This window comes from Mustela lutreola, chromosome 9 (genome assembly GCF_030435805.1).
Source record: "Mustela lutreola isolate mMusLut2 chromosome 9, mMusLut2.pri, whole genome shotgun sequence".
NCBI lineage: Eukaryota > Metazoa > Chordata > Mammalia > Carnivora > Mustelidae > Mustela > Mustela lutreola.
Genome location: NC_081298.1, coordinates 73,067,473 through 73,080,272, shown reverse-complemented (window position 1 = coordinate 73,080,272; position 12,800 = coordinate 73,067,473). Strand labels below are relative to the sequence as shown.

The following is a 12,800-nucleotide window of genomic DNA, read 5'->3' as shown; positions in this document are numbered from 1 at the left end:
CCCAATTTGTGGGATGGAGGCTCTACCATGAGCCCAGCACTGCTGAGAAACTGGGGTTCTCCATACCCTTGCCTAGCTCATTTTATCCGCACAGAAAGGGCAAGCCAGGGAGACTGGAGGCTGTGGCCCTACCTCAGCTCCACCAGCACTCAGCCACTAAATCAAGAGTATTACTCAGAAGTACAGCATTGTCCCCATCTCCAGCACCACAACCATGGCTCAGAGATTTAGCCCAAGGGAGGCACAGGCCTTAAAACAGAAAATTCTGAATCTGTTCCCAAAGGAATTGATTTCACTCTCAATAGAGTATGGAGAAGTTCAAGTCTAAACGTGTTCTCAAAAAATCGGAGCTTGTGGGAAAGCAGTTAACAGGAAACTAGTAGATGCATTAAAGATGTGAGTTAAAACTACAGGCTGGCTGGTTTACCAGAGGGGAAGAAAACAGCTAAGAAGAGCCCTCCTGAGGTCATAACAAACCTCAAACACTGATCTCAAAAAACATAGCCATAAAGAAGCCCAAATTCAACTGGATCAACAGTGGAGCAATTTATGCCCCCAAGGCATTGTTAAAAACAAGACATGAGTCAGCCAGCAATCAGTGGAGCTTATCCCTGGTGAGATCAAGAAACAAAACAGGGAAAGGTCCCTGGCAAAACCACTGTCACCCCAGGGCGACTACGTGCATGCTGAATGCTGAACAGCCCTGAGAAACAACATCAGCGTGCTTAATCTGAAAAACTACAAAATAAAATCAAAGAAGGTCTACCTAGGTGGAAAAATATACCATGTTCATGAACTAGAAATTTAACATCGTTAAGATGGCAATGCTCCCACATTGCCAGGGCTGCTACAACGTAAGACCACAAAGGTGGTGGTTTAAAACAACAGAAGATACTTTTCTTACAGTTCTGGAAGCCAAAAGTCTGAAATCAAAGTGCTGACAGGGCCACACTTCCTCCAAAGACTCCAGAGGAGAATAATAATTAATAAGGAGTAACAATAATAATAATAATAATTAATAAGGAAAATAATAATAAGGAGAATTTCTTGCCTCTCCCAGGTTCCGTTGGCCCCACACATTCCCTGGCTTGTGGCAGAATTATTCCAATTCTTGCCTCTATCTTCATATGGCCTCCCCGAGTCTCTCCTATGACTCCGTATGTCTCCAAATCTCTCCTTACAATGATGGAAGGATAGCAGTCACTGGACTAATAAGGCTCTCCCTAAACTAGTAGAACCCCACCTTATTTTGATTTCATCTGCAGAGATCCTATTTCCAAATAAAGTTACAAATAGAGATACTGAGGTGGAATTTCATGTATCTTTTAGGGAAACACAGAAACTCCCCAAACTGATCTGCAGATTCAATAAAGTATCAGAATCCCAGCTGATTTTTTCATAGAAACTAACCAGCTGATTCTAAAATTCATATGGAATTGTTAAGAGAACAGTAACAGCCAAATAATCTTGAAAATGAAGAACAAAGTAGAAGAACTTTCAATTCTTGATCTCAAAACTAACTACAGAGCAAAAGTCATCAAGACAGTATAGTATTGGCAGAGGATGCATAGATCACTGGAATAAATCTGAGTGTCTAGAAATAAATCCATACATCTATGATCAACTGATTCTTAACAAGTGTGCCAAGGCAATTCAATAGGGAAAGAGTAGTCTTTTCAATAAATGGTGTTGAGAAAACTGGATAAACACATGCAAAAGATACCTCACACCAGATACAAAAATTAACTCAGAATGGATCAAAGGCCTAAACATAGGGTTAAAACTATACACTCTTAGAAGAAAACATAGGGGATAGTTTTTATGACCCCACATTTGACAACATATTCCTAGATATGATACCAAAAGCATGAGCAATAAAATAAAGACAAATTGGACTTCACCAAAATAACAAACTTTCATTATGGAATGGACACCATCAAAAAAGTGAAAAGATAATCCACAAAATGGAAGAAAATACTGTCAATCATGTACCCAAAAAGGGATTTGATCTAGAATGTATAAAACTCAATAATAAAGAGATAACCCAACTGAGAAATAAAGGATCTGAATAAACCTATTTCCAAAGAAGATATGCAAAAAGCCAATAAAGACATGAAAAGATGCTTGACATCATTAGACATCAGGGAAATACAAATCAAAAATGTAATGAGAAACCAATTCAGAAAGTCAGGTAACACTAGGATGTGTAAAACCAAAAAGTGGGATAATAATAAATGCTGGTGAGGATGTGGAGAATCAGAACACTTATACTTTGCTAGTGGGAAGCCACCTTAGAAAACAGTATGGCAGTTCTACCAATAGTTAAACATAGTTTTCATATAATCCAGCAATTCCACTCCTATGAGAAATGAAGGCTATGCTCACTCAAACACTTGTTCACAATTATCTACAGCATCATTATTCATAATAGCCAAAAGGCTGAAACTACACAAACTATCCATCAACTGAGGGGTAAATAAAATGTGGTGGGATATATAATGGAGTATTATTCTACAATAAAAAGAAATGGATGAATCTTGAGAACATTGGGCTGAGTGAAAAAAAGCAGTCATAAAAGACCACATATTATATGATTCCATTTATACAAAATGTTCAGATTAGGCAAATCTATAGACAGAAAGTACATCAGAAGTTGCTTCGTGCCAGGGAGAGACAGAATAGGGGAATGAGGTAATAGCTAAACTATATAGGATTTCTTCTTAAAGTGATGAAAATATTTTAAAATTAGCATTGATGTGTGATGGTGCACATATCTGTGAATATACTAAAAACCATTGAACATTATACTTTAAATGTAGATTAAATGGTATATAAATTATACCACATTAAATCTGTTACAGGAAAACAAATGACAGTACCAGAAAAATCACAGCATTCTTAAAATCAAGATCCATTCTATTACCTGAAAATACTCTTTCCAAGTTACAGCAAAACAAAACAAAAGACATTTTTACTTCCAAACCTCCTTACCCTATGCTACTTGTTGGAAAGTTGCTATAATTCTTATGCTTTGCCCCTCTCCATTTAAAAAAAAAAAGATGGAGAGGAAGGGAATTAATATTTAATGCATGTCTTCAATGCCTAATATTGTATATTCTTAATTTAACTTAATAATTATTTTACCTCCATTATAAAAATGGGGGAAAACAGGTACAGAGAAGTAAAGTGATTTGCTGAAGATCATAAATGTGAAAGGGGCTGGAAGATTTGAATTCAAGTTTTTCTGACTCCAGATCCTATATTCTTCTATTCAAAGAAACTAAACAACTCCCTTCTCCATCTTCTTCTACTCTAAGCTCTTCAAGTTGAACCATGAACAACCAAAAACTTACTTGGCAAGGCAAGAAGATGGATATAAGTCTCCAGCTTCTCAAACACAGCTGTCATCTTTTTCATATCCTGAGACAGCTCTAGGTTCCTGGCTCTCAATGCAGATGTGCAAAGAGAAGATTCACATTCTTCTTCTAAACTAGGAATGAACAGATTTTTCAAAAGTGAGCATCCGAATGATTTTTAAACAGCTGTACTAAATCACCTGAATTCTCAAACAACTATATCCAAAGAGAAACTTTCCAAGAAAAAAATAAAACTGATCTCATTTATAAGATTCCATTTTCTAGACCACAATACATACACCTGTTTGCTGCAAATGACTAACAGAGATCCAAACAGAAAAAAAGCAAACAAACAAAGGCAGATGGCCATTGTCTTTCCATCCTTAGAGCAGCACAAAACTATTTCCCTTAAAAATACTTTGAGGGAAATAAATTTTTTTTTTAGTAACAGTGCCTAGGTGGCTCAGTAAATAGAGCATGGGACGCTTGATCTCAGGATCATGAGCTCAAACCCCACACTAGACACAGAACTTACTTTATTAAAAAAGAAAGAAAAAGGGACGCCTGGGTGGCTCAGTGGGTTAGGCCTCTGCCTTCAGCTCAGGTCATGATCTCAGGGTCCTGGGATTGAGCCCCACATCGGGCTCTCTGCTCAGTGGGGAGTCTGCTTCCCCTTCTCCCTCTGCCTGCCTCTCTGCCTACTTGTGCTCTCTCTCTCTCAAATAAATAAATAAAATCTTTAAAAAAGAAAGAAAGAAGAAAAAACTTACCAAGAAAAATATTTCATACATTGAATTCCTAAAGAAACCTTATTAGTATATATATTTGTAAAAGCCAAACAGATGGAAAAAAATCAATCTATACACTCAAATCTAAAAATCAATGGTTAGGGACGCTAGGGTGGCTCAGTGGGTTAAAGCCTCTGCATTCGTTTCAGGTCATGATCCCACAGTCCTGGGATAGAGCCCCACATTGGGCTCTCTGCTCAGCGGGGAGCCTGCTTCCTCCTCTCTCTCTGCCTGCTTCTCTGCCTACTTGTGATCTCCACCTGTCAAATAAATAAATAAAATCTTTTAAAAAAAAATCAATGGCTAATAGTCATAAAATATAATACATTATTTCATTTTCTATTTTAAAGGGTTACTTGGGGAAATAATTATAAGGTCAAAAACACACATGGACTCTTAACAGTGTTTATTAAAAATATGCCGGAAATCAAGCAAAAAGCTAGGAACGTTATTAGCACAGGAATGGTAATCATATCCTCTTCCTTCTCTTTCTCTACTTTAGAGCAGACAGCTATTCATTCAATACTAAGCCCACTTACTACTAAAAAGGACATGTCACCTTGTCACCTTGTCAATTAAAGTGGTTTTTAAACCAATGATGAAAAGTTGTCTAAAAACATAAATACGTGATGAGGCAAAGGACAAAACATCCCAAGAATAGGAATATAAAATTAAGAAAGGACTTATCCAATGTTTCTAAAAATGTAACAGTGAAAAAAATAAATTAAGGTAAAATAAAAATGCATAACTGTTTCAAGTAGCAAAAACTACCTTTGCAATGGTTCTCAAATAGATTCTTCTTAAACATAAGCCAAATCAATAAGATATATTCAATTTAGTGGTTAAACTTCTAAAGTGAATTTTCAAAAACTTTACATTGAACTATAAACTCTATTAATCTGAATGAAATTGTAATTCATAATTATTAGTTTAAGTCCTAATTCTCTGATTCCTAAAATTCTGTCATATCCACAAATCATAAAATTTGGTTAGCAAAATACCTTGTCAGGTTAGAATTAGGAAATAAAATGGCTTTTAACACATAATAAATTTTTTAAATAATGAAAGTTTACATTTTTGAAAAGGTAAAACCTATCACTTTAGCTTTATCAAGATTTATGAACCATAATTACTTGCACATTTTCTTTTCTTTTTTTTTTTTTTAAGATTTTATTTTTTATTTGAGAGAGAGACAGTGAGAGAGAACATGAGCGAGGAGAAGGTCAGAGAGAGAAGCTGAGTCCCCGTGGAGCTGGGAGCCCGATGCAGGTCTTGATCCCGGGACTCCGGAATCATGACCTGAGCCGAGGGCAGTCGTCCAACCAACTGAGCCACCCAGGCGTCCCTACTTGCACATTTTCAATATCTATGTTACTCATCTATATATTTTCTAAATCTTATCTTACAATATATTATAATACACATATGTTCTTACTTCTCTTACATTCCAGTTGTATTATTTTTAAATTTTTTTTAAAGGCTAAATCTTAGGATGAAAAGATTCAGATGAATTAAGGGTCTTGATAATTTTAGACCAAAAGTATCAGAACATACAAGCAATATTATCAAATTTCCAGTTATATGGATTATTTTCTCTTTTCCTTCCAGAAATGCTTAACAAAGAATATTTAAGGTTATCAAATGATATCTTCTATGAGGGCTGGCGCAGATAAAGTTTTTAGCTTATAACTTATTTAAATAAATCACCAATAATAAAGACAAGAAAATATCACTTCAAAGAAACCTAATGATTATTGATCCAATTGTAGAAGCTAATTACTATAACCCCCATCTAGGTGTTTACGGCAAAAAGGATAAAATTGAAAGATTTCTTTCAGTAAATGTGTTATTGACAATCACTGAAAATACTGATTCACAGCATTATATGGTTAGAGCAGTAACCACGTTATAGAACTACTCAAAAAATCCTAACTGGTGCACTACAATTCCATTTTCTTAAATTTAAGTTTATGCCGCTCAAGCCATTAAATGACCCTTTCTCACAGAAGTCCAAATTGGCTGGGGTACAGAACGATCAGGCAGCTCACAAGGGGCACACGTCGCTCTTAACGCCAGTACAGGTCAGGGGACACCCCACAACTCCCCGAGCTTTCTGGCCTCAAGGGTAAGTACCTTTTCAACTGATAAGGAAGAATCTTCTTAAGAAAACATATATAAGAGGTTAGATGCTCTGAAAAAGTTTTCAATTTCACAGTTGTCTCCTGGAAAAGAAAAATAATTTCATGGTTAATAGTGTTATTTGACAAAGAGGAGCTTCCACTTCCAGAAGTAAAACAGAAGAAAATTACCAGGACAGTCACAGTATCCTCAGTAATACTTTCAAATAAATGAAGCATTCCTTCCTCAAGAGGGCGGACATAGGACGCATTTTCATGAAGGTATTGTGAGAACTACACAGAAGGGAAAGAACTGTGAGTTACATCACTAAAAAACAACAAGTATCCACAGATTTATAAATGGAGTTATAAACATAAATTCTCTTGGAAACTTTTTCTTAAAAAGTTTTTCTAGGAAAAGGTTTGGCCTTTACAAAATAGAGATGCTCACCTCTAACAGTCCCAAATACAATTCCCCAAGTCCCCATCTCATTCCAAAAGAAGTAACTTGAAGAGGGATGACATCATTAACAACCAAATATGGGAGGACACACCAAGGAAACACTGCATTACAACCCACACCAACAGGCCTTTCCCCAAACACCTGCTTCTCTAGAGAGGTCTCAGAAAAGAAGAGAAAAGAAAAGTCAAAACTGTATGAAAGATTTTTATGTTATGTGCCTCATTTAAAAAAAAACACAACAAATCTATTGAGGACAGCTTCTTATTTTTACTGTGTACAATGTTCAAGGTTAACAAATTCTAGGAATATAATTACCACCAACATGAGGATGTAAAAAACTTTTATAACTATCACCAATACCTTAGTATTTATAAAGAACTAATTCAGTATGAAGAATAAATTCAGAAAAAAAAAATCCTATAGGGATTTAGACAATTTAAAAGCAAAAAGTTATTTTCCACTTGTGAAATATCTCAAATATCTCAAATATCAAAATACTGTATAATGGCTCAAATTTTGATTTCTCAGTATAGAAATATAAGATCTCATTATGCAGAAATGTGATTCCACTGGCCATACTACAAACTATAGGTATCTGGCCCTACGCAACTCACTTGATCTCTCTGGCCTTCAATCATAGATGTCTACTTTGTGATTCTATGAACAAGTCTAAACCTCTGGTCATCTTTTAACAAGTGGTTTCTGAATTTCGGAATAATTGAGACCTATTCAATAATAAGACTTATTAGAAAAACCACACAGAACCTTTCATAGGCCAAAGGTAAAGTATTGAGAAATACATGAATTTTTCAAAGTGATGAAGTGTTTCAGGCAAAATTAACATATTTGATGCTCACTGTGTGGGCATAATGTGGCAACAAACTAAAATAAAACTCCAGAAAGGGATAAAGAACCAGTATTGGGTAAAATATATTTTTTGATATTATAGGAAGTATAAAAGAAAATATAACTTTTCCAAGTCAGCTGAAAACTTTTCCCCACAGTGAAATTAAAAAGCATTTCAAAGGCCCAAAGTTTGTTTATGAATTTCAATAGAGGCAGAGAGTCCAATCAAAACTGATGAAAACCAAGCACTTCTTGAAGGCTTACTATGGGTAAGGTATAATGATAATAAGAACTAACCTTTATTGAGTGCTTACTATGTGCCAGGCACTAATCTTAGTACTTCACATGTATTATCTACTTAATCCTCAAATACACATACCTGTGAGGTATGTACTCTATCCTCCATTCTAAATATCAGGAAACTGAAGCACAGAAAGGTTAAATAAATTGCCCAAGGGGACACAGAAAGTGGCTGGACCCCAGTCGTCTGACTCCAGAGCATAGCTTTTGCTCTACTACTAGGTACTTACTGGATACATGGACATAAACACTATTCAAACCTTGAAAACACTGCATAATAATGCAAAAACAAGCGATCAGCTAAGTAGGAAAAGTAGCATTCATTTCAGAATGCCACATTATGGGACACTTAGAGCATAAATCGATGGCAAGATCCCTCAATTTCTTCCCTGTGGGACCCAGCCTTCAAGATGGCCCCAGTGATCCCTGCCTTGGCTGTTCCTGACTTTGTGTAGTACCCTTGCACACTCTTTCAGGGCTGGTCTCTGTGACCAAGACAACATGGTAGCAGGGATAGTATTCAGTACTAAGTCATAAAAAGGCATTGTGGCTTTACTCTCTTAGATCACTTATTCTAGGGGAAATTAACCTCTGCCTTGACACACTCCAGCAGTCCTATGGAGAAGTGTACTCAATGAGAAACCAAGGCTCCCAGCCAACAACCAATACTAACTCACCAGCTGTGTAAGTGAGCCACCTGGGAAGCAAATGCCCCACCCTAGTCAAGTCTTGAGATGAATACAACAGCCTCAGTCAGGTTGACTGAAAGCTTATGAAAGATCATGAGCCAGAAGTCCCCCAGTTATGCAGATACTTTTCTCCTTAATTCTTGATCCACAGAAACTATGTGCGATAATAAACGTCTGTTGTTTTAAATGACTAAGTTTTAGTGTAATCTATTACACAGCAATACAGAACTAATACGCTATTTATTTTTGCCTTTTCAGTTAAACGTGGTCTTGCAAGGTACTTGAAATCCTTTTGTAGAACTAGCTGGAGAGAAAAAAGGAAAGAAAGGAGCAAAATTTGCCAGGCCCCAAAAAAGCACATGGACTAAAGGGAATGACAGTCAACCCTCTTCTTATTCCTTATTTAAACTTCACACACCCTGAAAATGCCCCAAAGTTCAACCAGAGAAGCAGTTTCACTCCCACTCCATACTCCAGCAGGAAAGGTCAACTATACCATATATCCATATATCCATATATCCATATATCCATATATCTATATCTATATCTATATCTATATCTATATCTATATATTTTGCTTTTAAACATACCCAGTGACAAAAGTTATATAGTGAGTACAAATAGGGAGGGAGAAAATGCCAGCAAATTAGGTTTTCCAACAATAAAATGGCACTTCCCATTACGTCACACCCTGATCAAAAAACTGTAATAGTCCCCCATCCTACATACAAAGCGAGTCTGTGCCTTGGACCGACCTTAGGGGGCTTCCAGAGTCTGCAGCCATGTTTTTTCCTTTGCAACTTGACCTCTCGCTGCACTTCAAAGACTTCACACTCTTGCCAGAACAGTTTGCTTTCCACTCCCTCCCCACCCCAACCCACTTTGTTACACCTTCCTACTCTGTGACTTTGCTCATGTCTTGCCCTCTTCTGAAGGAAAAAAACACCTATCCTATTTCTCTCCTCTTCAAATCTTGCTCATTTGTCAAAGCCCATTCCAATCCCCAAAGACTTTTTGCCAGACACTACCACCAACAGCAATCTCCCCTCCTTGACAACTTTATATCCCTACTGGCCTTACCAACCACACTTCCCCAGTATTTAATTTCTTAAAAATTTCCATGCTTGCCACATTTTATCTTAAGGTCAAAGACTCGTGAATTCTGGTTTTCTTCCATGTCCCCCCAAAAACTTGGCTGATGCACAGCAGTGGTCTGAAAAGAAAGAACATGTCTTCCTACTTGTTCAGGGCAGATAACAGGTATACGGAGTTAAATTTACCTTCTGATTCAAAGGAGATATAGGCTCAATGGCAGAATCAATAGGAAAAATCTGAATCCTCTGTTCTGTATAGGTGTGAAAGTTCAGAAGAGCCGTCACCAGATCTTGAACAAAAGCCAGGGCCTGCCCAGCAATGTCCCGCATCTTCAGCTTTAAAGTGAAAAGTATATCAAGTCAACTATCCAATTACTCTTCTCAAGCAACTTTCATAAGTCTGGTTTTAGAGAAAACATTTAAATTCTAGTATAATTAATCCTGACTTTAAATTCATTTGCTCCCACTTGGATTTTAATATTCCCATCTAAGGAAATCAGAAAACCATCAGTTTGGGCAAGCAGACTTCCTCCACTTAACCTAGACCATGTTAAGTGCAAGGCCCACCAACCTATAAGAAAGATATGGCTCACAAAGTAAGTGCATCCTGTAATTCAGTTCTAATGGTATCAGATGAAAGCAAAAAACTGTATTACTTATGAATTCAATAAATAGCAAGTTACATAATTTTTTAAAAAATGTATAAGAAAGTATACATTTAGTATACTTCTTTTGGTTTAGTGCACTAAACACAAGCCCAAACAATAAATTCTTATATCTGAGAAATCTGACATACACATCGCTAAAAATAAAAACATCATCATTACCTGATGTCTCCTATTGTGGAGTGGAACATTCAGAGCGTTATACTGACTATATTCTACAAAACAAAATTGGATCCACATTAAGTCATTTACATTTACAGAAAAATAGCGTAACTAAAAAATAATGAATGCCCTAAAGCAAAATCAGCTTTACATAAGAATTTGAAATGATTAAAGCCACAATCATAGTATGAGAGAATAATGGAATTTATATAGAACCAGTTGTTTCTCAGATAAAGTAATACCTACAATTTTTTTTCAGTAGGCTCCATGCCCAGTGTGGGGCTTGAGCTCACGACGCAGAGAGCAAATCACATGCTCTACACATTGAGCTAGCCAGGGGCCCCCAAATTTTTAGGATAAACAAACAAACCCTAAGTTTCTAAGAAATCATTTTGAAAACTTGAGGCCTATCAGGATTACTTGGAAAGGCCCATGACGTTCTTACCATGTTCAGTCATGCTCCCTTCTAAAATATCCCTGCACACAGCTGCCATAACAATCGTCGAAAAATACCACGGTTTTCATGACACTACCATATTCAACAGTCTACCACGGCTTGCTACTGCTGATCCCAATGACTCAATTCTAACTCTTCTGGGTTGGCTTCCTTGTTTTATCACAGTCCTCCTCTCTACCCGACTCTGCCCCCAACCTCTGATAGCTTCCCAACACCTGGCCTCAAACTTCAGTCCCCTCCTCCATCTCTACCAATGTCTACACACCACTTCAACCCCTCAAACCTCCCCTCCTCTGCCTGGTCCTAAGTCAGAAAGAAACTGGTGCCAAAATCCAACTCTGAAAGTCCCTATGCTGCTCTCAGCTAGTTCTCTCTTACGGCCCCATTTCTACCAAGGGTTTGGCCTCCCATTCACAGTCAGTCTACTTGCCTATCAGTCTTCTCTGAGCTTTACTTGTTATCGTTCCCAGACCGGTCCATCTTTTCCAAGAATGCTCTTGCTAACATAAAAGGAGAGCAAGGTGCATGACATCCTAATTTACCAAACTTAAGGGGGCTTCAAGGCTACTCCACAATCCATGACTTCATTGCTGTGCCCCTTCCCAAGGCATCAGCTCCAAACCTTCTCCATTTTAAGCCCCTGATACCATTCTTCCTCTCCTCCCCTGCCCCACGGTTAGGGCAGCATCATCCTACAATGCCAGGAAGACCAGAGTCAAAGTACAAGGGCTTCTTAAATTTCCTACCCTCCACCTCAGAGTCCATGGTTTCCCATATCCTGTCCTCAGCTAACCTTCCCCTTGGGTCCCCAGCAATAGCTCCTTCTGGTCTCTCAGGCCCTAATCCATCAACCACCCCTCCTTCTCCCTAGACCTTCAAAATTAACTTCAAAAAAAGCATTTGTTACAGCTTTTAAAATTCTATGTCCACAGTAACTTCTTCTCCTTTTCATACTGAATCCTCCACTGGGCTCCCATCCTTTCCCACCTGCTCAAAGACCAGCATGTCTCTGCCTATTTCTCAGCACCCATCCATCTCTAACCCTCATGCTATCCATCTGCCATCCACCTCTACCATGCACGAAGTCACCAAAGCAGCTGCCTTTACTGCCACCTCACCCTCTCTGAGCTCCCCACAGCACTGCTAGAACTGCCCAGCCCCACCCAGGCTGAACACTCCCTTCCCCAGCTTCCACGTCACCTCACTTCCCGAGCTCCTCACCACCCCCACCACCTCAGTCTCTCTCCTTCCTGACGCCTGTGAGGGAGAACTCCCCAAGGACGTTGTGCGGGCCTCTCTGCAATTTGTACCTCATTCCCACCACTCTCAACGCCCATCCATCCCAGCGGGGTCAACTCCAATCTCTTTCCACGGTCTAGGCTTTTACTTAGAAATGTGTACCCCAATAGAAAGACAGATGTACACTGACGTATCTGTTAGAATATTAAACAACAAAGTTAACCTCATCATCTTTCCCATAAACCTGCCCCTCGTCTGCCTCTCTGATTTCTGTCAATGGCACCACATCTTCCCCCACCAACACTGCCTCCTCGGCTCCCTTGCCTGCTTACATCCATCTCCTTGACAGCTCAGTCTCCAGCTTTCGTAACAGCACACCAGGACTAGCATCACAACAGTCTTGGTCTCCTTTCCCCATTCTAGCACAGTCTACACTCTTGTCAGGCTAATTCTGTGAGTGTACAGATCTCATCATGACATTCCCTGGATCAAAGGCTTCAATCCCTCCACCATCTTGTGAACTGAGTCCCAACTCCTTGGCCCACAACTCTAGGGTCTAGCCCCACTCACCCTTTGAGAACTTGCCTACCTCCACCCATTCTAGCCTCCTGTAACACTTAGCTA

General features: G+C 38.4%; 1 protein-coding gene across 1 annotated transcript in view; it reads right to left on the bottom strand.

Annotated features, from left to right (window-relative positions):
- The window catches only part of PPP1R21 (protein phosphatase 1 regulatory subunit 21), a 63,113-nt gene that overhangs the window by 29,908 nt on the left and 20,405 nt on the right, over positions 1–12,800 (bottom strand). Inside the window, exons 8-12 of the mRNA XM_059134755.1 lie at positions 10,481–10,533; positions 9,840–9,989; positions 6,454–6,555; positions 6,278–6,366; positions 3,354–3,490 (exon numbers count right to left, since the gene is read on the bottom strand). Of these exons, the coding sequence (XP_058990738.1) occupies positions 3,354–3,490; positions 6,278–6,366; positions 6,454–6,555; positions 9,840–9,989; positions 10,481–10,533 (531 nt within the window). The remainder of the gene's footprint in view (positions 1–3,353; positions 3,491–6,277; positions 6,367–6,453; positions 6,556–9,839; positions 9,990–10,480; positions 10,534–12,800) is intronic.